The sequence below is a fragment of the Manis javanica genome, chromosome 13 (genome assembly GCF_040802235.1).
Source record: "Manis javanica isolate MJ-LG chromosome 13, MJ_LKY, whole genome shotgun sequence".
NCBI lineage: Eukaryota > Metazoa > Chordata > Mammalia > Pholidota > Manidae > Manis > Manis javanica.
Genome location: NC_133168.1, coordinates 78,910,626 through 78,935,595, shown reverse-complemented (window position 1 = coordinate 78,935,595; position 24,970 = coordinate 78,910,626). Strand labels below are relative to the sequence as shown.

At 50.1% G+C, this 24,970-nt stretch overlaps 2 protein-coding genes across 12 annotated transcripts in view; one reads left to right on the top strand and one right to left on the bottom strand.

The window, feature by feature from the left end:
• The window catches only part of TCP10L (t-complex 10 like), a 38,984-nt gene extending 14,365 nt beyond the window's left edge, over nt 1-24,619 (bottom strand). For 4 of the 11 annotated variants that reach the window (XM_073219894.1, XM_073219895.1, XM_073219892.1 and 1 more), the window contains exons 1-7: nt 24,245-24,619; nt 23,879-23,993; nt 21,703-22,532; nt 17,204-21,135; nt 16,203-16,332; nt 12,153-12,290; nt 10,839-10,994 (exon numbers count right to left, since the gene is read on the bottom strand). In XM_073219894.1, coding sequence (XP_073075995.1) covers nt 10,839-10,994; nt 12,153-12,290; nt 16,203-16,332; nt 17,204-17,286 — 507 coding nt within the window. In that variant the 5' untranslated portion in view covers nt 17,287-21,135; nt 21,703-22,532; nt 23,879-23,993; nt 24,245-24,619. The other 7 variants (XM_073219897.1, XM_073219899.1, XM_073219898.1 and 4 more) reach the window with 7 other exon arrangements.
• On the top strand, nt 3,144-4,251 carry TTLL2 (tubulin tyrosine ligase like 2; the record flags this gene model as incomplete). Its single annotated transcript, XM_017644882.3, is given in 3 exon segments — nt 3,144-3,597; nt 3,600-3,758; nt 3,761-4,251. Coding segments are annotated over 3 exon segments (1,104 nt in total), but the record flags the coding sequence as incomplete, so codon positions are not given.
• Nucleotides 24,620-24,970: the final 351 nt, after the last annotated feature.

Below are 24,970 nucleotides of genomic sequence, written 5' to 3'. Positions count from 1 at the left end.
GTGTGTGTATATATATATATATTTGCATATTGCTTATTATATTTCTATCACATTATACATTCCTTTGCCTTTTTAATCTTGAGTATACTGAGCCCAATTTAACATTTAAATTTTTAATTATAAGCATCACTTAATATAAATCAATGCCTTCAGGAAATAGCCAGCACTCTGCCTGTGTAATGAAATACCCTGCACTGCTATAATTATATATGTTATTTGCATTTTAAATTAATTTCGTTATATTAGCAGTCATGCCATCATTTTCCTACCTGTCCACCTTATGTGGTACAGCCTGGAAACCCAAGTACCCAAATACATACAGATAGTTTACTGATTTAAGCTCTTGGGGTAGAGGTGTAAAGGACTGGTATTTACTCTATTTGGTAAAAGGTCAAATTTTGTGATATCTATTTTAACTGGGAATATAATTTTCCATTGGATTTGGGGTTCAAGGCCAAGAAGGTTGAGTTAGCCAGAAGTCTCTTGGCTTCTGACCCTGGCCAGTGGGGTGTCATTAACAGGAAATTTTAGGCCGAGATGAGCAATGGGATAGCAATCTTACGTATGTTCTCTGTACTCAGCATTAGTTATCAGCAGTTGAAGGAAAAATGCACAAAATGTTGTATTTCAGTAATTTACAGGAAAATATGGAGACCCTCCCCCCACAATGCTCTCCCCCAACTCTGAACTTGGATTCGTCGGTTCCTTCATTTACTCCACGAACATTGGGGCCCCCAGTCCACACAAATGGATGAACAAGACAGCCCTGCCCTCCAAAACTGTTATTTCAGAGGCTGAGGCAGACGGATGGCCATTTCCAGACCCATAGTGGCTGGTGGGATCTGGAAAGGGTCCGGGAGAGACTGGTCTGTGCCACAGCCCATTCCCCGGGTGCCCTTCACTCCTGGTGCTGATCCAGAATATTCCTGTCTCCTGTCCCCAGCCTGCTTCAATCGCTACATGCCCTCCCCCCACTGTGTACTTTTCTTAATCAAACAGAACTATTTGCTGTTGTCTGAAGAGACAGGAGGAGAGAAATTCCACGTAGTTCCAGAATAGCTTTTCCTGAGCAGGAAAAGCTCTTAATTGTGCATTTTGGTTCTCAGGAAAATGTTGATAGGAAGTGGTACTTAGCTGACCTGGGACCCAGGGCCATGGGTTTGCATGAGGTAAATACTCCCCTCCCGAGAGGGTCAGCACGGGCATGCTTGGGTCTGCGGTGAGAGGCCACTGGGCTGCCCACCCAGCTGTGACAGTCCCATTTCCCGGCTCTGTCCTCATCCATGCCTCTCTGCACCGACCCACAGAGCCCGGACACGTGGGGCTCCTAGTCACCAGGCACCAGTTCTCTGGGAAACAAGGCTCCAGCTGGGGCACCACATTTCTTTTTGAGCCTCTGATAGGCTTATCCTGAGGCTGGGATGGTGGAAACTGCCAGAAATTGGGCAATATTCAGTTTGGTTTGCCTGGCTCAGTATTCCTTATACTGGTTTTGCCAAATGGTAAATTTATGTAAGACAAATTTTAAAAGGGGGTCATGATCAAATACGTTGGGAACCCCAGCATATTTCTTGGAGATAGAAAGAAAAGAAGCATTTTTAACTTCAATCCAGCTTCCATGATGATTTGTTTCTGAATTGTCCCCCTCCCCTCCCCCTCCCTACACACACACACACGCACACACACGCACTACTTGAATGCCTGTTAACACTATTCATGCGGTTTGAAAATATCACTGTAAACTGCAAAGACTGGATTTGTAGTAGGCGCTGCAGACTAACAACAGCCACACGTTCCTGGCAAAGCAGCCCTGAAGAGGCGCACATCCATTTGCTGCCTGCATCACAGCTCTGCTGGACTCTCCTCTGGGGGCACCACCCTCACCTGCTGCGGCCTCGTGGTCAGAGGGGAGCCAGGCGGCACAGGGCGCTTCAGACTGGGAAACAAGGCCTCTTGGAAACAGCGTGTCCTTCCCTCCCCAACTCCCCAGTTTCTAATTTGGAGAAAAAGGGGGTTAGCAAACTGGACCTCCTTCCCACCACTTCTCCTTCGCCCTCTCCTCTCTCCCCTTTCCTTCTTTCTTGTCAAAACTGGCTTCACTGAAAATATAGTGTATGTCAAAATGTATTTATTTTGCACCAAGCAGAATCCCTCCAACACCACAGAGCTCCACCAAGTGACTTATGCCTCTTTATGTGATAAGTTATGCATGAACAGTCTGATACTAACATTGTCAAACTGGTCAAAATGGCCTGAACTTGGAATTTTTGATGAACACATTGTTTGGGGGACTTTGAAATTTTTACATTTTCCCCAAGAGGCTTTTATGTTTTTACTCTTTTTCTAGGTCACAGCAAAACATTGTGCTTCATCATCAGTTTTGATTTTTCTCAGAAATTATCTTGTTTTCTTTCTTTGAAAGTTCAGGAAAATGTCAAATCTGCATTTTCTGTTTATCTTTCAAATGGTGAGGTGCAATGTTAATGGTTTTTGCAAAAAGAGTTTTTAAAAACTCAAATTTTTCTTAGCTATTAGTTTCACAAATTACCACATATTTGAGTGCACTGAGCCTCTGGCCCTGACTCGCCTCTGGGGCCTGGGGATGGAGTTGGTGTTTGGAAACCATCACAGGTGTGTGGCCTGCGCTCTGGAAACTTGTCAGGCCAAAGAGCCTCTCTCTACTCACACATCATCACCTCCAGCTTCTTTCACATGCTCAGGTTTATGTAACTACAGGAAATTTGGCGCTCCCCTTTTCTAAATACTGCTCACTTCTTAGTCGCTCAGGGTTCACCGCAGCCACGGGCCTGCAGCCGAGGTGCTCTGTGTAGGGCTGATGGTGAACCTGCAAACATATTTAACCTGTTGCTACTAGAGGGGGCTGCGCAGGGGAGCTCTGGGGAAACAGACAGGGTGTGCGGCCAGGTGGGTCTGCTGTGGGGGCGGTGGAGACGGCGGCTACAAAGCAAGGCGGGCGTCGAGTGAGGCTGCACGGGGAGGGAAGGCACGAGGCAGCCAGCCTCACAACGCTGAAGCTTAAGCCCCCTGACCCTTCCCTCAGTACTGCCGTCTTGCAGCACACCTGCCAACACTCTTCCGATCATCGATCATCAGTTCACAGAGAGGAAAACCCCACTTGATGGCCGAAGACGAGCCTGTGGGGCCTGGAAGCCACTGGCGTTGACGAGACCACGCCGGCAGGGGTGCAGAGCGTGCTTCTGGAGTGCCGCTGGGACAGATTTCACAAAGGGGAGCAAGACGTGGAGGACTGGGACCTGCACTGGAGGCCGCCCGCCTTCCGGATGGCCCGGCGCCTGAAGCACATGTGGAGGCTGTACGGCTCGCGCTTCTACGAGTTCCTGCCACCGACGTGCATTGTGCCCAATGACTACGGCAAGTTCATGACCGAGAACTTCAAGGAGAAGCCGTGCAGGGCAGGGGCACTGGCGGGGCACCCACACGGTGGGCCACCCACCCCTCACAGCTACGGGATCTGCAAGTCTGCAGAGCTGTCTCGCAGGAGGGGAATCATAATTTTCAGGGACATTAAGGACTTTGCTTTCGACAACACATGCGTGGTACAGAAATACATCTGCAACTCCTGCTGGTGGGCACGCACAAATGTGACCTCCGCATCTAGGTCTGCATCCCTGGCTTTAAGCCTTTGACCATCTACATTTATCAGGAAGGGCTAGCGCGCTTTGCCACAGAAAAGTTCGACCTCGGTAACCTGCAGAACGATTATGCCCATTTGACCAACACAGCGTTAACAAATCTGGGGCCTCGTATGAGAAGATCAAAGAGACAATCAGGCGTGGCTCCAAGTGGACCCTCAGCAGGCTCTTCTCCTATCTTCTCAGCTAGGACGTGGACGACCTGCTCCTGTGGCAGAAAATCAACCAGGTGCTCGTCCTCACGGTCCTCGCCATCACCCCGTCAGTGTCCTCTGCAGGGAACTGCTTTGAGCTCTTCGGATTTGATATTTTGATCGATGACAACTTGAAACCGTGGCTCTTAGAGGTCAAGTACAGCCCGGCCCTGTATGAGGATTGTTCAGCAGACATATCCGTGACAAGAAAGCTCATCCACAACACCACTGAACTGATTTCCTTGCATGGCCTACGTCGCGACAGGAGAGAAGGCAGTGAGGCCAGCACCTGCCTCGCCCACCCCAGCACCAGGTGCAGCCCCTCAGGCAGCCCCCTCCCCTGCCAGCCCCCTGGGCAGCTCATGGAGAGAGTCTTGCAGTGAGGATGAGCCCGCTGCAAGGGGAGCAGCAAGAACGGGCCCCGGGAACAAATGGGCCTCCTGGCTGACAGACATGACAGCCAGGAAGGAGGATGCACTTCTGTCCGCAAGAGAGCCCCCCAAAGCCAAACCAAAGCTAAAGGGCAGGCGTGCACCCTGCCAGGCGCTCCGCCCCAAGCCTCCTGCACCCTTAAGGCAGGCATCACCCTGTGTGTCCTGTCAGACAACAGCCAGGTGCCAGATCCAAGGGCAGGTCACTTTGTTCTCATTTTCCTTGCAATGAAGCTACCTTTGGAGTGCCTAGGAATGCATTACATTTCAGAAGACTAATCCAAGAGCTCCAGAAAATAATGAATAAGCAACTTTCCCAAATGGGAGGAAAGAAAACAGAGAGAGGGTGACATGGCTTTTTGAGAATCAAGGATCCCTATGCCAGGGAAAGTGGCAGCTCAGCGTCTCATCCCTGCATGAGCCATACCATTGGGGCTGTAAATGCAGGAGTGCCTAGAAATACAACAATTTTGACCAAGTAGAGCATGGTCAGCTGGTGGCTGGATTGTACTATATCACTGGCTCATTTGTTCAGATCTCTCAGGAGAGCCCCCCACAGCCCCTTGCCTGTACTTGCAAAGCTTTATCACAGTCATGCTGTGCATTTATTTCAACTTGAAAAAAAGATTATTATAACATTTTTAAGGACTTACAGGTGAAGACAGTATGAAAAAGGCCAAGGGTGTTTTTTAATAGACCATCTTTTGTCCAAAATTATTTTGGTCTAATGGTCAGTCATCCAGAGTGAGGTGAATTATTGAAGACCTCTCCCTGCAAAATACCCATACGACTCTGTTATTTCTAGGTTGTGGGCCCTGAACCAGACATGTTCCAAGCAGCTTTCCTCTGGAAACATCCATCAGCCATATTTGAAAAGTGCCCCCTTTGTTAGACTAACACCCCAGCATGGGACATCAGGACCTTCTGGCTCAGGCCTGCTATCCCTCCCGAGACATGGGAAGACATTTGAAGGGTCCTGAGACATAGAACTCCAGTATTCACTCAGAAACATGATGCTGAATGAAAGAAGCCAGACGCACAAGGTCCCATGTATGATTCCACTTACATGAAATGTCCAGTTGGCAAATTCATGGTCAGAAAGTAGATTAAGGGTTTCCAGGAATGGTGGGTGGAGGGGATGACTACTATCGGGCACAGGGATTCCTTCTGGGAAATGCTCTGAAACGAAATAGTGGTGATGGTTGGACACACTGTGAATGTGCTAAATGTCACTCATGGTGTTATGCTATGTTATCACGATAAAGAAAATAAAGAAATAAAAAAAGAGGATAAGCAAAATGAAGCTGTTGTGACAAGGGGTGCACAGTGGATGATACAGGTAAAAAGAGCAGAATCAAGGAAGTGGTCGCCACCAGGGCCCACATGACCGTTACTTACTGGACTTGGGGCAGGGGGCAGGGGCGCTTCTGAAATGGCAGCAAAATCCTGTTACTCCACCTGAAAGGTTCAGGAAAAAAGAAGAGAGAGAACAAAGGCCCTGGGTTTAGACATGAGGCTGCAAGGCATGTGTTGTGCACTGTCTGTTTTCATGTATGTATACCTGTGTTTGCTCCTGACCTTGTTCCAAGAAAGACTTAAAGGAGGCACTTCAAGAGCAACCTGACCATATGTCAGTCAGGCTCCTAAACTATAGTATTTGGCAAATAAAGTCAGGGAGCTTTTTGGCAAACACTAGGGAGTTCTAATGAGACCAGATCATGCAACCACCACTACATGAAAGCAGGAGATTAAATCTCTCTGCCACAGTGCTTTTAAATATTTCTTTATCATGAGCCAGGTTTTAATGGCACCTTAAATGTGAAGGCAAATGTTACAGAGATAAGCAAAGCATGTGTAATTAAGGAAAAATTACTGTATTTGCACATTTGAAGTTTTAGGGTAAGAATAGCTTTGGGTCATCTGTCAGGAGAAACACACAAAATCTAGGCAGTATATCTCTTATGGTAAATGTAGGCCACTTAAACTGAAATAATAAGAAACTCACAAATTTCAAAGGGAACAGGAAATTTATATGCATAGAATTTGCATCCAGGTGCAAGATGCTTAAGAGAGATGGAGGAAAAATCATAGACAAAACTACAAAGTCCAGACACTTGCTAAGGAGATGGAGGGTAGTTCTTTCAAAATCCATGAACTTCTGCTTCCAGGAAGATGGTATAGGCTTACATTTCCCTATTCTCTGCTATGAACACCTAAAAACCTTGGGAAGAGTGGACAAAATAACAGCAGAGTCACTGGAAAGGGGAAAGGAGGCTGCCACCCTAGAGGCCCCAAGAAAACAGGGTGCTGAGTTCCCTGGGTTTTGGAGGGTTGGTCTCATGTCCGAAAGTGGGCGCTGTAGGAGCCAACAGCCTGGCAACACAAGTGGACTCAAAGGACGCCCGAGCCTGCTCCCCAACCAGAGGGCAGGGGGACAGCTCCAGGCCGACGGAGCTGGTGGAGCCTGGGAACTGTGTCTGGTCCTTCAGCCCAGCAGTCAGCGGGCCTCGACGGTTTTGCAGTTGAAAATGAAAGTTCTTATTTCATTTCAAAACTGGATTCCATTTCCCTTTGACTCAGGGTTGGGGGAAACCAACAAAAGAGGAAGCAGAAAATCATGATCAGAACCTTTTAGACGGAATGGGAAGTAGTGGAGAAGTGTGCTCCTGTGACATGTGGGTCACTGCAGGGTGGAAGGCAACAGGGGGATGTGGTGCCCACTTGCCAAAACCTCCTGGGATGGAAAGGACACTGGGTGGGAAATCCCCCTAAACAGTTGCTCCAGCCAGCTCTGGACACCAGGTGAGGAGGTCAGAGGTGCCACAAATTCCAGGCATTGGATGTCAACATGCTGCCACATGCTGCCCTCGTGACTGTGCAGGGAGGTCTGCAGACACTGGCAGGAGGCCAGCGCTGTGCACAGGCCTGTCGGCCAGTCCCTTTGAGACTTGGGCTTCTGACCCTCTGTGCCCCTGCCTCCCACCTGGGAGGGGGAAGCTCCAGGAGTGAGGGGAGCTCCGAGCTGTGGCCATCCCGGCCATCGGCCCACAGGACAGGATGCCTGCTGGACCGAGGGGCAATGCAGAGCAGGCCAATTCCATAAACTGGGCAAATAAGCATTCTTGACCCCCTCGCGGCTCGCCCTTATTTCCCAAGTTGTATCTGGAGACCTGGGAGAAAGGAAGCATAAGGGGTTGGGTGCTGGGCAGTGATGCTGGCCGTGGGGTCCCCTGCCATGTGCACTGACATGTGGACTCGCCTGGCCAGGCCAGTCACTGTAGAACTGGCTCTGCTGTGCTTTTTCCTCAGGGACACATGGACATTCCCACAACCTAGACCTCCAGACCGCACCAGCAGCGGGCAAGCAAGTGACCAGACGCTCTTAGGGGGCAGGTGGGGAGCTCAGAGCAGCATCAGCCATACCGGGGCAGAACACAGATGTCACAGGGCTCAGCACCCCACTCTCCCGGGAGCTTCCGGAAATAGACAATCTAATTCATTTAAAAGAAATTTAAGTCCTAAAATAACTCAAGTATTATTTTCATTGAAAAATTGATCTCGTTTTGTTTTTGGCGAAAATTCCACCATCAAATCTGTATTTACTACAAAAGCGACACCTTCCTCGAGGCTGTTAGGGGCTCCTTTCAGGTTCGTAGAGAGGCCTCTGTCTGGTGTTTCTTCGTATTGTCCCCTGTTTCTGCTGACTGTCCCCTGGAGAAGCAGAAGGAGCCGGAACAGCGGGTCACCCCAGGGCACCCTGACCCTCCCGGGCTGGGCTCGGATGATCCGAGGCTGCAGCGTGACCTGAGATGTGACATCCACCCCCAGAAGGTCCATGTACCAATCCTGCTTTTAATCAAACACTGTTACCAGTTTTAGAGGTAAATTTATATATAGAAACCAGAAAAAAAGAAAAAAATATGAAAGAAATGTGCTGAAATCACATGTCTCATAGTTATATTGAAACTATGGAGAGCATCTTACTAATTTCTCATTTTCAAGATCTGGAAACATGAACATATGAGCAGCACATTTGGGGAAGGGACTTTAATAGGTTATAACACACTAGTGTGATGTAAAGAAAAGGGGGCTTTGCTCCTGAGAACTTGGCAGGCAGGGGCAGAGCTGTCCCTGGGCCTCAGGCCAGGCCTCCATCTGTGCCGGGAGCAGGGAGTCCGGCATGGAGGGGATGCGGCCGAGGTCCAGCGAGGCCCCAGCTGGCGGCAGCAGTGGCTTGTGTGGTAGGCCAAGGGGTGCCGTGGCCAAGGGGTCTCATCACCTCTGCGGGTCTCATGAACTGACACCTGAGTTCCAAGTATCAAAGGAATAATTATTGTGATAAACAGTAACGAAGACCCTACCCAGGCCCCAGGATGAGGGACAAAGGCTGTCACACCAGGGGGAGGTCGGGGCACCTCCACGCAGAGCTGGGCCTGCTGGGGATTCACAGCTGAGGAGCAAAGCACGCCTGGTGCCCAGGAATCCCAGGGGAGACAGCAGGCTGGGGGAGCCTTGCCCAGGGCAGCCTGGGGTGATCGGTATCCAGGGCGGGGAACCCCCCTAAACTGACCAACAGGATTCTTGCTACCACCGGACAGGGCAGGCCGAGGACAGGGCACAGGACCAGGCCTTATGGGAAGCAGGCTCGGAGGAGCCAGTCTCCAGCTGGTCGAGGAAGAGCATATCCCTGGAGAACACCCACCTTGGGGGCAGTAGAAGGCGGCAGGCCCACGATGGAGTGCACGGCCCAGTGTGAGGCAGCCTAGCCGCGGAGAGGCAGGACCGCTGAGCATTTGCCTGAAGACAGGCAGCCCGGGGGGAGGGCAAAGGTCACAGTCTAGACCTGGTGTTCAGACTTCTTTAATCTCACTCACTCGGGTTTCTCTTTAGTACGGTTACTCCTGTAACTTATTTCACTAGCAATTTTGGTATTTCTCCATGAAGAATAGGACTTTTAACAGAAAAACCTAAGAATAGAGCTCTGTTTCCCATCTCTGTTTCCTACACTTTTCATAAACCTCATAATCGGGCATATTAAACAGATGCAGCACACGGCCCACCCACAGGCAGAGGAGCTGAACACATGGGCCCCGGCAGGGAGGGAATTCAGCCTTGGCCACGTTCCTCATTCGCTCAAGTGTCATGCACTTAGAACGGTGGTCTGCTGGTCATGCCACGCAGGACCACACTTCCCAAACTTTTGCCAGTCTGGAGCGCACAGACAGGAGGGCCCCACCCAGAATTTCTGGCCCAGCAGGTCGGGGGTGGAGGGTGATCGTTCACACCCTGACAAGTCCCGGGTGACCCGAGGATGCAGGTTTGAGCACAGTCTTCTCTGTGACCACCCCCAGTTCCACAGTTTACAGCGGCCTTTCCGCCCACCTTCCTACTGGTGGTCGCCTTCTCTGCAAGCAACTGGCACCAGGGGCAGCAGGCTGGCTGAAAACAAAGGGCAGGCAGGTCTGACCACAGAGAGACTGGAGGAGGACCTGGGGGTAGAGTCCACGAGGACGGCCACATGGTTCCCAGGAGTGCGTGATGGCATCGCTGGTGGCCTTTTCAGAAAGAAAAGGAACATTCTCATCTATTCCTCGCCCTTTATCAGACTAGTGCAGGGGTCTGGACCACACTGGGCCTCCTATGTCTTCCACAGATGGAATATAGTTGCACTAAGGTCTCTCATGGGTGCCTTGCAGCAGGCAGAACAGAGGCCCGAGTCCTACTTGTGGCACCTGCCAAGACACGGCCTTGCCTAGCAGAGAGGCCTGGCTGATGCCCTAAGCCAGGGGTCACGGATGGGAGGTTGTCCCCGGTATCAGGCAGGACTCAGTAACCACAGGGCCCTAACGAGGCCCTGGAAGCAGAAGCCAGAGGAGATTTGACCATTCTGTGGCACTGGCTTTGAGAATGGAGGAGAGGCTGTGGGCTGAGGAGGGCAGGCAGCCTGTGGGAGCTGGAAGAAAGGATGGACCCTCTCCTGGAGCCCCGCCACCCATTTTAGAATTTGAACCTCTGGAGCTGTAACAAATGTGGGTGTGACAAAAGCCACTGGGGTGTGACAGCACGAGCAGCTGACTCTGGCGGCTCCCCGCCATGCACGTTCTGCAGATATCTGGGAGACTGGGGCACAGCCTGTAGCCACAAAACCCAGCCCTGTCACCTGGGCTGCCCAGCCCCAGGAGCAAACACTGGGAGCTGCAGAGACATCACGTCAACTGGAAATGTTTTCCAGGGACGTGCCGGCACTCAGCCCCGAGCAACGTGCTCAGCAGTACGGAGCCAGCCACTGTTTCAAATGTGGAAACACAGAGAGCATGGCGGAGCAAATGGTGGTCCATGCCGTTACTTGGCTTTTCTTAGCATTAAAGACAAACGTGAAGAAATTCCATTTTTTTAATCTATGGAAATATTATTATTCTAACCAAATTCAAATTATTCTAGTAATAAATTGAGTGTTCTTGTTAGACCTAAGTGGAATTTTATCTAAATCTAAACTTTAGGTATAACCAGTATAAATCAGTGCTATTTCTGAATGTTACCTTTTCATCCCCAAATGCAGGGGGCTTTTCTTCAGGGGGAGACCCCCTGTCCGTTGGTGTCCTCCCATCCTGAAGGCTTCCCGACAGAGCTTCAGCTTTATGCGCATGTGATTCTGTTTTCCCTGAGCTGACTCCTTCTATCTTTACACTTCCTGGCTGAAAATAAATGTGGGGGCACTTTTGCATTAACAGCAATCATATCATCCAAAAATACCAGTAAATACATCGTGCCGGCTATCAGGGAGGCCAGACTGTTGAGACACTGTCTGCCCCACAAGTGCGAGCTGGTGAATCCTTTTCCATCTACAGCTGTGTTCTAGCGGGATTCCGGAAAGCTGTGACTGGTCCTGTAGGAAAGGTTTACTATCAGAGCAAAATAAACTGCTCAAAACTGCATTTAAAAATGTATGATAGAAATGTATTTTCCCCTATGCTTTATTCAAAAAATGATGGTTTTGAGGTATGGATAAGCGAGTTATCCATTCCCTCAGACCCATGTTGGTTAAGCAAGTAAGTTGCCTGCATTTAATGCATTCCAGTGTAATTTGAGAACAAAGGGCGGCTGCATTGCCAAGGAAACCCAAGAAACCACAGGGCCCATCCTGGGGCTTCAGATGCTATCTATGTAAAGGATGGAAAAAAGGTATTTTTCCTGCTTTTCATAAATGTTTCGGCCAGGAGATTCCAGATCCTCCTTCAAGGAATAAGACACTTTCTGCTCAGCAGTCTCCTTGGGAAACAATGTCAGGATGCGAGATCATCCTCAGAGTCCAGGGGTCTCCTCACCAAGTCAAGCCCAGGATGGGTGCCGGGTGAGGACGCAGGCAGGCTTCCCAGGCATGAGGGTGACACAAAGCTGGGGTGGGAGTAACATACCAGTTGGCAAACTACTCTAAAGAGGAGCTCATTTTAACAAGGAAAATGCAATAAAGACAAATAACGTCCTGCATTGAGACCCCAGAACCACATAGAGGAAGCCCATGTGGAAAGCAACAGGTCCACGCCACCTGGGGACCCCAGGAAACACCTACGGCTTTAAAGCCACAGAAACAGATGGCATGAGGCCACGTGGCCACTCCAATACCTGCCTTAGGCTGCCTCACTGGAAATGAAGCATGCAGCCCATGCTAGCCACCACCCCATGCTGAGGTGCCAGCCAGGCACTCCTTGAGGGCGCCCCAGGGGAGCAGCCCGGGATCAGGGCCCCGTGCTCCCCAGCACTGTGTGCAGGGACGCAGGATCCCATGCCAAGACAAGCCGTTGGGGTCCGTCCTGGACCCCTGCCTCCTTTTACAGATCAGCACCAAGGGTCACCTGCAAACAAGTTACGCTTTTGGGCAGCAGCCTTCGTCCTGTGACAGTCACGCTCTGCCGTCTGTGGCCCGCATTCCTGGGCTTTACTTCTTCGCCTGCTGACAGCGGTGAAACGTTTCCAAGAGCAGGATCTGAAACCTAAAAGGCAATTTATCATAAAGAAAATTCAGGGGGAATGTTCTCATTTCCTAAGGTATGGCAACTGTAAGATAAATTCAAATTTCAATCCATTCAATAAATATTGCAATGTCCTAGGGAAAAAATGGGGGTGCAAGATGGACGAACATGGGTGTTTCTCCCCCCTCACAGTGCTGAAGAATCTCCGGGACACACGCCACAAACACCGGGCCACTGCTACTATTTCAAGATATACCCAGTTCCCAAAGGCAACAAAGTAAATAATACCCAGATGTATTTCCTTGGATTTTGTGTCTTAATCTGAAAAAGAGCTTAAGGAGGAAATTACCTCTTTTGTTACCTCTCATGATTTAGCAGAGTGAAAATCAGCAGTTTATCAAAACCAAAAGCTTCCCTGCTCTAAAGCAAGCTCCAGACACAGCACGACCGGGAGGAATGTGCCCCTGAGGAGGGGAGGAGACTGGCCCCATTGCCAAGAGCTCATCCATGGCCGTGCACTTGCACCATGTGCTTGCGAGTGTCCCTAAAACTGTGCCGACACCTACACATATCTAAGAATGTGGGAATCCACGTTCCTGTCCTGTTGTCTTCAAATCAGACATGCCCTTTCGAGAGCACGTGCTGTCCTTAGAGATAACCCATGACCCCATGCCCAGTACCAGGCCCAAAGCCCACAGATGTTTGGAAATTCCCCAAACACAGGAGCTCAAAGTAAGAGAGAAAGGGTGAGGGGGTGATGTCAATCATTGTGCCCTATTAGAAATATCCTAACCCCTTGACCTACAGTTAAAAGTTTACCCAATAAATGCAGATAAGGAATGTTAGTACTTTCCTTAATCCACTAGAAAATGGCCCAACCATATGTTTTGAGGTTGTTTACGAAGTTTCATCCTGACAATGCTACACAGAACTTTAATGATTGGAGTTGTCTGGATACATATGTGGGAACTAGAATACGGGGGGGGAGCCACAAAGCCCTGGCTGCTCGGTGACCCTCAGCACCTTGTCCCCGCCTCTGCCTGGACATGGAAGCCGGAGGTCACATCGGAGTGGGCTGATGTTTACAGGATGCCGCTGCTCGGCTGTGGGAATGCAGACCCTTCACCTGGAAGTCTGGTGGTCGGGACTTCAGTTCCACGGAGCTGCCTGGTGTGGACAGAGCGCCCTGAGAACCTGGGAGCTGGTTCTGCCCCTGCGGTGCAGCAGCCCCGTGACCGCGCATGGCTTAGTGACAGAATCCATCTCTTGGGTCATCTTAGCGGGTCAAGAGGAGCTGTGTGCAGGCCGGCCTGTGCACACTGGGAAATGTCTGCTGCTGGCGGAATTAGAGGTCTAATTCCAGGAATTAGTGGGCAGGAGTGCCAGTGAGGCCTGGCTGATCCCATTTGGTTATGCGTCTTTTTAGGAAATAGAGTTGGTAAGAGCGAGTCCCCCGCCTCCTGGAGGGTGCAATTGGCTGCAGTGGCCAGTGACAAAGTGCGCCTTTACTAATGACCCTGCTCTTTAGTAAAACAGAACAGCCTTGCGCACAGGAGTGTCTGGCTCTCTGCTCGTGTGAAGGGAGGCTGCTGAGGCCTCACCGGCTTCCCAGCGCCCAGACCCCCAGGCTTGCAGCCGCCGGTACAGCTCCTGGTTCTGCATCATCAGGGCGTGTATCTGGGTCTGGAGCTGGCTATGAGCCGTGGACCAGCACGACTCCTGCCTGCCCACCTCCTCCTGAGGTTTGGCAACCTGCCACTGTAGTTGCTGTTGTGCGGGAGACAACGCAGGACTCAGACGTCACAGCAGGGCCCAACTCTGCTCCCAAACCCTCCACCCTTGCAGGCGCAGGGCCAGACATCCCCCCCAGGGAAGAGGTCGGAGGCTGACGTGTAGGCACACCTATGCCCACTCTGCCCCCTGGCACTGGCAGAGCTGTCTGATCACCCATGGATGGGACGCCCCCATGAAGGGGCAGGGGACTCGTTCCCATGAAACACTGCAGACCACGCAGGGCATCGCCTCTCACCACACTCGCTCAGCTGCCCTTCCTGGAGGCTGCGTTTCCACAGACGAGGCTGGTGGCAGCCCAGCAGCACATGTTCCCAGCAGCCTCTGCTCCCTCTGTGTCTGTGTCACAGTATTGCAAACGTTTTCATTATCGTTCGTCATGTTTGCTGCAGTGACCAACCACGACCTGCCAAGGGCCCAGATGATGACTGGCATTTTCTAGCACTAAGGTACGCTTTAGCTAAGGTATGTACATTGTTTGGTAGACAAGATGCTATTGCACACTTCAGAGACCACAGTACAGTGTAGGCATAACTCTTATGTCCGCTGGGAGAGCAAAAGTTTCATTTGACTCAGCTTATTGCAATATTGCTTTACTGTGGTCTGGAACCAAGCTCACAATACCTCCAAGGTTGCCTTCTTTCTTTCTTATCTTATCCTTAAGGCAGGGAGTTAAACGCATGAGTTTTGAAATGGTTCAAACCTAGACTGCAAACCCGGCTTCACTGCTAGCTTGCTGTGTGACCCCAGGTTAGGCATCTAACCTCTCTGAGTCTGTTTACTCTTCTGCAAAATGGTAATACAAATGACCTCAGACTGCTTTTTTGAGAGTTGAAACCTATTCTGCATGTGGACCACCCAATGCAGAGAATGGATTATGCAGAGTAAATGTTAGTTTTATTTTTGCATTTCCTTCATTCAATTATGCCCATACTAATGTCACACTGCTTTTCATGTTAATATACAAAACAGACTTCAAAATAAAATAAATATTGACTCAAGAAAGGATATGTTCTTTATTTATAAGAATCGACATTGTTTTCAGGAAAGATATTAACCTGCCTACATTAAAAACAATTCAGTATGGAACCTTAGAATAAAGAAAACACGTTTAAAAACTCTAAAACTACAGGAAAGTATTCTCCTTTTATAGAGATTACTTCTGAAAAGCAATTAACATCACATTGCAAATTAATGATTAGAAGGGAAAATTACATCATCTGAGAAGGAATTGGTGATATTATCTCTCACTTTATGCTAGAAACAGTGGGAAAGTAATTGCATTTGCATTTTAAATTAAATTAATATCCCTCCCACCCCAGAATCATCCTAATAATAGCAAAGAGAAGCCTGGCACTGCAGGGCTTCTGGGTAGAGGTGAGAGGGTGGCCAGGAGCCAGAGAACTTGGAGTGATTCTCCAACAACCAAGCTGTGTCACCTTCCCCACAACAAATCACATGTGGGGTGTTTCGGGTGGAACCCAGAGGGAGAGGCAGGGAGCTGCAGAGCTCCCAGTGGAGAAGGAGCCCCTCCAGTTGAAAGCAGAGGGGAGAAGGGGAGTGCCACCCCAGGCCGCTGCATGGCCTCCTGCACAAGGCCCACACAGGGAGCCACACTTATCCTAGTGCCCAGACCAGTGGAGACACCGGGGTCGCAGGGATTCAGGGACAAGGAGCCCATTCTGACTTTTCCCAGGAAGATGGGCACGGAATTCACAGCCATGCCCACATCCGCTGCTCACAGTCACAGGGCAGATGGCGCTCGGATAGGACATGGGGCTTTGGTGGGAGCGGAGAGAGCAATGATCACTGCCCCAGGGGTCTGCAAGAAGCTGATAAAGCTCTGGAAGTTTGGGGGGATGATTCAAGTCTTGTAAACATTCTGATTTTTTTAATCAAGTGTTACGTTTATGTGCCTTCTTTTGGATTAAGGCAGATAAGCTGAAATATTAACGTTTTCTTATTTCCCCATCCTGTCTCACATCTATCAGACCCAAAGCTGTAGAGGGGGAAAGAACTGTATGCCCTCCTAGAAGGAAGTGGAGTCACGACCTCCATGTTCAGGCATCACTGAAGTGGTCCTGCACCAGGAAGAAGGCGGGGGACATCCCCAGGCAGGTTGGGGAGAGGGGCCCTGCTCACCAGCATCTCATCGGCCCTGCAGTGTCCCCCAGAGAGCCTGGCCAGCTCCTCAGGGTCTGCCTCGGTCCCGCCGTCCTCTGGGCAGCCTGACTCTGTGGGCTGCTGGGCCACGAGGTCAGTCGGCATCATTCTGTGTGGAGAAGGAGGCTGTGCACTCAGCAGGTGGGGTGAGCAGGTGCCCTTCATCAGGGCCTCCAGCTGCTCACTGCACACAGCTGGCCCAAGGCCAGGCTGCCTCAGAGCCAGGCCATGTCAGCAGGAGCTGGGACACTCGGCCCCTTCATCAGCACCAGCCGAGCAGGCTCCCGGCCTGGAGCCCCCATGCGGGCCCAGCGAAGCAGGACATGACTTTCCTCCCATGCCCAGGGGTGGCTTGGGTGGTGGAGGAAGCCACCTGGCAACCAGCTCCTGGAGAGATGGGACACGCCGTCCCTGGCCACTCGCCTCCCCAGAGCACATGGGGCGGGGCTGCTCCTGCTCCCAAGCTGCAGGCCTGGGGCAAGAGGACACGCCTGCGGGGCCAGGCCTCTGGGCGGAAGATGCAGGGCTGGAGACATCTTCCCGAGGACAGTGTCTGTGCTGGCTACACAAAGTTCACGGCAATTCAAAACAAAAGCAAAACCCAAACCCAGAGGTTCCCCAAAGCGTGAGGTCCTCTCAGAAGCCTCTGCCCCAGCTGACTCCTCCTGCTGCTGCTGTAAGGGAGCCGGGGTCCTCATCAAGAAGAGGCCCAGGGCTGACTCAGAAGGAGACAAGGGGCTCCTCCTAGCAGGACGGGGGACTTGGGGGCAGAGTGGATTTCCGAAGACAACTCAGATCATAACAAAACGTCCCCTGTGTGCAAGAGAAATGTATTCGTAGGCTTCAAACTATATAAAAGTTTTAGAGTGAACAATCTAACCGCAGCAATAGGGAAATAAACTGCTTGCAAGCATTTATCTCCTGATGAGAGGTGAGGCACCAACAGCAAAGGCACTAACAGCCTGAACATGCTTCCGTACCTCGTGGGTTTTCCAGAAGCTTCATTTGGAAGTTGGCTTGAGCTTATGATCCAGGAACCCTGAAAGAGGCACATGGTTCCCATTTCTCTGAAATAGTAACTATCGCAGAGTCCTTGATCACCAAGTCTCACATCCCTCAGTCCGGGGAGGACCTCATCTCTCAGCCCACCAGCCAGACTTGGCACCTCTCCTTGTCCACAGTGGTCGCCTGGGCCCAGATCCTGGGCCTCCAGCCGTGTCCCCCTGCCATTGCTCCTGACCCCTTGCACCCCATCTGAAAAACCAGGGACAATGGATCGATTCTAAACTGACTCCCTTTCTTAAAGGGGCATACCCTCTCCACACTCCCCAGCACCCTATCCAGGGGCACCATTTCATAAGCTTAAATTAGAGTGACATGTTTATGAATATGTGATTTGAGTACAGTAAGCTCACAGTCAGTGGACTATATCTACCCACATAGGGAATTGGGAGATGAAAATCCCCCCACCCAACAACTAACCAAAATACTTTGCTTTGTGTTTACATCAAGTGTTCCATATGCAAGGTACAGGAGGAACTCATTTAGCACATATTCTTGAAGAAATAGAAACTGTCTTTTGATGTTAGAACAAAATATTTGCCAGAAGAGATGTTTTTCATGAGGAAAACATAAGATATGCAAGTTTAAATCAAGAAATGATTCAAAATTTCACCATTTCTCAAAATGCCTCTCCATCTAAATTGTCCGTACGATTTCTGTGATAATGGAGAAAATTAAGAGTAGATAGTATTGTGTTTACACTAATCAAATATTTAGGTAGTCAGCATAAGGAACCTTTTGAACATGCATGCATTCCACACCGTGTACAACGTGACCCCAGGGCCCTCAGCCACAGCCGCACCGCGGGACACAGTTCCCCGGCTCAGAGGCTGACGGCCCTGCTGCCCAGATGTCCAGCAACCAGCCCCGTTCCAACTGCACAGCTCCGAGCCCACACTCTCGTCATCTCGGCCTTGTTAGCCAGGGGCAGCGTGTGCCTGGTGCCCCGGGTGGTGCGCCCGGTGTCCACTGAGTGTGGACAGCCCGGGGAGGGCATGAACCAGGAGGCTCCTGGGGGCAGACAGACGGGATCCCTGGAGTCGGAGGCCCTGCCGGGCAGGAAGCACTGGCTGGTAGCTCTCCCGGCTCCGCCAAGATACACCTCCATGCATTTCTGCCACTTTATGCCGTATGCTGACGCGTTTCCATTTCACTACCTTACCAAGCCTTTTAACGAACAGCTCAAAGCCCAGCCTTCACACCTGGGAAGGGGCACAGTCACCAGGAGTCTGTGTCCACCTCCCAAGGCCCACAGCAGCAGCAAGCGGCAGGGACGCAGACCGGAGCAGGAAAGCCGGAGCTGGCAGGGGCTCCCAGGGAGGGGCCGGGCGGGGGGTCAGGCTGCGTCTGCCGTGAGGGGCGGCTGTGCCTGACACTGTGCTCCTTTGCAGAGCCTCGGGTCCTGGTGGGGTTACGGGCTCCAGAGGGCTGGCAGCAGCTAAGGAAAGTCCTCATGTAAAGGCAAACAGAAACCCGGATGCCTCAGATTTAGTCTATTTCCTTAGTGGAAAACATTAAAGATACACACAAATTGGGCTTGGGCTTATGTGAGAAAAGGCTTAAGGAGTTGCTTAACTTTAGCTGAGTTGTTTCTTACTCCTCCCATGGATCCTGAACGTGGCAGTGCACATGAAAGGGGAGCTGAGCTGTGGTTTTAATATTGCAACTATTTGATGCTAAGATATGTGTTAAAAATATTCACATTCAGTAAAAAATACTGCTCAAGGACAGAGAATCTCTCACCCATTTTTAAGGAAGGAGAAGTTGAAGCAGGAATAGGTCTTTCGTTTCCTAAGTTAGTAGAAACCAGGGACCACGATGTTGAATCTCTCACAAGGAAACAAGGCAGAGCTGCAGAGAGAACTTTCTGCAAAGCAGCTGCCCTGGATTCTGCAAACACATTATTATGGGAAAGAGAAAGAAGGCAGGTGGGGCTGATGTGGCGAGTGGGTCTGAGTGAAAAGGAAAATGAGACCAGGTCAGTACACGTGATGCCCGAGGTAGGTTGGACCCTGGGTCTGAATTAGAGGCGAAGGAAGAAAATGAGCATAAAGACATTCCAGGGACAATGGGGAATGAACAGGGACCATCTGATGTCACCAAACTGTATCTAGTCAAAGGCACCCAGCCTGAGACTCACGCTGGTTAGGAGACTGTCCCTGTCTTAGGGGACACACATCGGAGCACCTGAGGGCCATGGAGCCTGGGATCCAGATGATCTGATGAAATGTGCACACACATGCCACGTGGACCTGCACGCACATGTGTGTACAAACAGAGAGACAGAGAGAAAGACAGAGAAAGAAACAGAGACAGAGACACAGAGAGAGACACAGAGACAAGATATAGAGATACAAAAACAGAGACAGAAAGACAGAGACAGAGAGAGAGAGGGAGACACTGAGACAGAGAGCCCACAGCCACAGTGGTGCAAGATTGAATCAAGGGGAGGTCCATGGGTGGTGGTTGTATTATTACCCTTGATCTTCTTCTGGGTTTGAAATTTAAAAATAAAACACTGGAAGAAAATGCTTTGACTTTGTAAATATCAAAACAGCAAATAAGTCTTTAAAAAAAAAGGGACAGATGCTCCGTGAGTGGCTGATCTCTTCAAAATTTCACAGAACCTCTCCTTTCAGTGGTGAGCAGTATAATTTGATAAAGAGAAACCATTATAGTAGATCAGGCTTTAAATTTCCTTATTATGGTAAAAAAAAGGAAATGGGAAAATTATTTTTAACATCTGTTTTGAGAGTGTACCTATGAGAGAAAGAACTAGAAAAGGGCAACATAAAGGGCATCTCTGCGTCTAGTTTGATCATGCAGTTCATTCCATTTAAATTCCTTCCTGTGAGTTTTTAAACCATAACATTTTAAAATAAAAGGCAACTATGTTCACCTACTATTAATATGCAAAGCTGACAAATGCATTCAAAAATATTCCTGCAGTGAACAGAAGCCTCATGCTTTTCCTGATAGCAATACAGGGACCCTTCCCTGACACCTGACCTTGGGCGCACATCCTGCTATCTGGTCACTTTTTCCTGGATTGCTTGACATAAGGCCTGGATGCAGCCATGTTTGAGAGCGTGTGGTATAGAAAAAGAAAGCCTTATCAGACCTGGCCTCTACACAAAAGGGTTATGTGATCTTAACACAGGAGTTGAACTCTTTTTATTACCCCTTCTAGGTCTAAGTTCTCAGATATGGGTGCCAATTTGTGACACAAGGGTGAGGCCTTCTATACATAGTAACACATCTATATACTTTTCCTAAGTCAGCCAACCAGAACCTCAGGACTGGCTGCTCATCATCATGGGAGTTGGCAGGTGCGCTTGAGCATCTCGCGGTCCCATCAAGGATGACAGTTTGAGGAAGGTGCACCATACAGACACGCTTCAGCAAAATCTAATCTCTGCTTTAGCTATAAATCTTCATATAAGACAGAGATTTCTGCATTATGTGATGCTTTCGTAAATCTATTTGATGACTCATACTTGCCTTCTCAGAACTCTGTCAGCCAGAACTTTCTGCATAGTGCAAAAAAATAAGAACTAATGTTGGTCTTGAAATACTGTGAAATCATGCACTTTCTGAGTCATCAGTGAAGCAGAAAACTTCAGGCAACATGGATTTGTTCTATTTGTCATCACCTTCTAACTCCCAGGATGTGGATGGATCAGCATCCTCATGGAGGGCCAAGGGCAGACGTAAGACACCATCCCTGGTGTAGGAGGACTTAGGGCACAGTGGGGCCCAGGGCATCTCAGCTACAAAGAGCTGGTCAGCATGCTGGCCAGAGCGTCCCGTGCCAGGGCAGATCCTCAAGGCCTTGAGCGGGGCCTGGTCTCTGCAGGGTGAGAGGATGATAAAGGAGGGCAAGGAGGTGCTCCAGGGGCACAGGGAATGGGACGGAGTGGTGGGGCGGCTCAGATATTGGTCCTTCTCAAATCCAGGCATTCAGCCCTGGACCTGACATGATAAACAATGGGAACATTTAAGTTTGGGCTGGTAAAACTGATGTTGGCCCAAGTATGTACATCACTGCAAGAGGAAGGGCCTGAGCAGCAGCCCCAGTGACCAGGGCACACAGGGTGAGGTCTGGGCTGTGGTGCACATCTCCGGCATATGTAGAAACCATGGTCCACAGAATAACGGTCCCCAGAGATGCCCACAGCCTAAGCCCTGGACCTGTGAATATGCACCTCACATGGCAAAAGTGACATTAAATTGATCAGATCAAGGTCTTGAGATGGGAGATTATCCAGGATTATCTGGGTGGCCCCCTGAAATCACGAGGGTCCTTTAAGAAGGCGGGAGGGTCAGAGTCAGCAGGACTTGGAGGTTGGAAGAGGCTGTGCTCCCACTAGAGGAAGGAGGGGCCCCCAGCCAAGGAGGAGACAAGGGCACTGCTCACCTGGAGCCTCTGAGGGGAGTCCCCACACCCTGGCTGCAGCCCTGGGAGACACTCTGGACTCTGGCTTCCAGCTGGACAAGGAGTTACACAGGTTGTTTTAAGTCACTAAGTTTGTGGGAATTTGTTACAGCTGCAACAGGAAACACATAGAAAAATCACGAGGAGACTCCTTTAAATGAGCCTTTCCAGGACTTACCCACAGAAATTCCGATTCTTCAGGTCAAGTGCCTGACTTACTGTGACTGGGTCCCCAGAATGGCAATTTGAGAGAAGGTGGCTGGTGGAAAGTAATGGTCAGGAAGAAGAGTAGATACGTGCATCTGGACAAGGATGGGGCACAGGGGTGGAGTCTGTGAGCTCCTGGCAGCCAAGGAGCGGTGACCGGGAGCTATTCTGGTTTCCAGCGGGATGGAGGGGACGGACAGTGTCTTCCTGCAGACACCCAGGGGCCGAGCAGGATGGTGCTGGCTGACAGAGGCGGCCTCCCTCAGATGTGGTGCTCTGCGGGCTGGCCCACCAGATGCCTACATGCAGGTGTTGGGGACCTGGGCCCCGTGGGCAGCCGGAGCATCACTGCAGGCACAGAATGAGGGCAGGCTGTGTGTGTGATAGCTGCAAGGAGGGAATCAGATGAAGCTGGAGGGAGAAAAGAGAGGGTCCTGGGCTGGGACTGCAGAGTAGGGGTGGGGGTGGGGGTGCTGGCTCCCAGGGCGGCAAGCAGGCAGGAACTGGGGTGTCCACAGGGCCACCTGCAGCTGAGACCTCCTGGAACTGCAGGGGACTTGGCCAAGGTCAAGGCAATACATCTCCAGGACATTCAGTTTCCCCATCTGTGAAATGAGAGATGTAGGTTAATTTCTAACACCTCACCTGCTGTAAAAACACTAAGGTCCTCTGATTAAGTAGAAGGATCACCTGCAGCTAATGAGGCCCACTGAGAACAACATCTGAACGTGCACCGGCTCCTCTGCCTAACGGGTAATCCCCTTACCAAGAACGATTTGATTAACTGGATCATAACATTCTTCAAACACACCGGAGAACGTCCAGTAGCACAGCCAAGATGTCTTAGCTTGGGTATAATTTAAGGTGTCTCCCGCCTCCCCCATTCCACTGAACATCTCAGGTTGAAGAGCCCAGCGCATCCTGAATAAGGTCCCCTGTGAACACCGGCTCCTCTTCCCTTTCTGTTGTAGGACTCAGGCATATCGGGTGAGTATCTGCCCTGGTGTAAGGTCCACTCTAGCAAATGCAAAGCCATGGAGATCGCCACCCCTGTCCCCTGCCTCTTTATCAAAGCACTGCTGCAAATTAGCCTCATTTAATCCACAGCCAAGAAATTTCAGTAACAGCAGATGAATCACTACCAAAATCTGCCACCTGCAGGGAGTCCTCGGTAAGAGACGGCAGGTGGCACTTGACTGGCCACACCCAGCGTGCTGACAGGATGCCACCCAACTCTGAGCCCCGTCTCCAACTGACAGTCTCTGCCTACCTCTGCTGACCACCACAGAAAGGCATCTGTAGTCCCACATTAGCGGACAAAAAACAAAGTGCAGAATGAAGTCTTTTAAACCAAAGTACAGAGTGTGTGGAGGCAAGAAGATCTTATTCTACATATTTGACTTTATTTTCTTACCCCTTATTCCCTCCCATTGATCTTTCCAATTGTGCATCAAGATGGAGTTGTTTTAATTTTTATAACTTAAGAATACATTGTAATATCCAATTCAAAAAAGCTCTTGGATACTTTTACTTAGTCTTCCAAAAAAAGAAACAAAAACTTCTGAAGCTTTAAGCAGAATCCTGCACACCCTGCCTGCCCGCATTCAGTCAACACTCCTTCCCACCTTCCCCTTCAAGTTTCCGCTCACAGTGTCACCTCCCTAGGCCTTCACAGGTCATTCAGTCATCCGCACTGTCTCCCCGGGTCTCTTAGCACCCACTTCTACCTGGCAGGTCTGTTGCCTGGATACAACGGCACCCGGAGGGCCAGAGTGGGATTGGACGGGGGCAGCTGCTCCACAGATTTATTGAATGAATATACAAACAAGTAACACATTAAAAACTATGTTTCACACACAAAAAAATCAGGAATGCCATTTTTTTATATCGATTAAATCAATCTCTCCAGTAACAAACTAAAAGAACAGCTTTAAAGACCTGGCCTGCTTACCGGCACTGTGGGCTACCCGCGTTCACTCTGCCCACATCTTCCTCTCACACGGCCACATGGAAGGTCTAGGGATTTTCCATCATTCTGAGTCAGGAACTCTATGTTTAATTGTATCCTGTAGTGAAAAAAAATGAAGATAAGAATAAAAATCTTTTTTTTTTTTACTAAGAAGAGCATTTGTACACTTCCTGGTTTGGCCCAGTGTTGCAATTTGAGTACAGTTATACAACTTCCATTAAAATTTTATTTTTATAGGATTAAATATTTTTCTTTAGGAACGTGTTTCCAGTGGTTTCCTCCCCAGGCCCTCCCAGGCCGCAGCCATGAAATGCTGCCACCTTAGTAATTCTCTTTTGAGACACTCACAGTGTAGGAATATTCTGAGGTTGCTGCAATTCCTTTACACCAAGCCACAGACTCAGTCCACAACCGGGACCACAACAGGACTCTGCCGCATCTGACTTCCTTTTCTAAATTCGTTGTCTTTTTCTTGGAAGTGACCACAGGTCCTTTCTTCTAAGGCCACCCTCCCCAGGGCCAGAGGGGAAAATAAGACAAGAGAAGGGCAGAGTGACCCAGTCCTAGAGGTGGAGTGGGACCACAGCGAGGAAACAGACACTCCCCTGGAAGAGGGGAAGCAGGCGGGCAGAGATTGGGGATCCCTTGGATATGGGAGCAAGAAAAGAAAATGAAATGCAAGAGCTTTTGAGTCTACAGGAAAGCCACTAACCACAGCTGGGAAAACCATCAGCCCTCCCAACACGAAAGATGCAGGTCACAGCTGGGCACGCCCATGCCCGCCCATCTCCCAGAGGCCCTTGCCCCGCCCTGGCCTTGCCCTGGTGCTCAGCTGCCTGCCACTTCCTCCCCGCGCATGCCTCTGCTCCCACCCTCCCCTCCCCAATCACACCTGCTATGTAATCTATCACGCATCCTTCCAAATGTTTGTGCCGCTCACTGGCCTCCCTGTTGGACTATAAGGCCCTTAAAGTTAGCAAGTGTTATTAGCGTTATGAGTGACACTAACTATGCTCTAAATTTTTTGAGTAAGTTTAAGTGTGTCCTGAAGAATTGAACTTTGCTCAAAAGAAG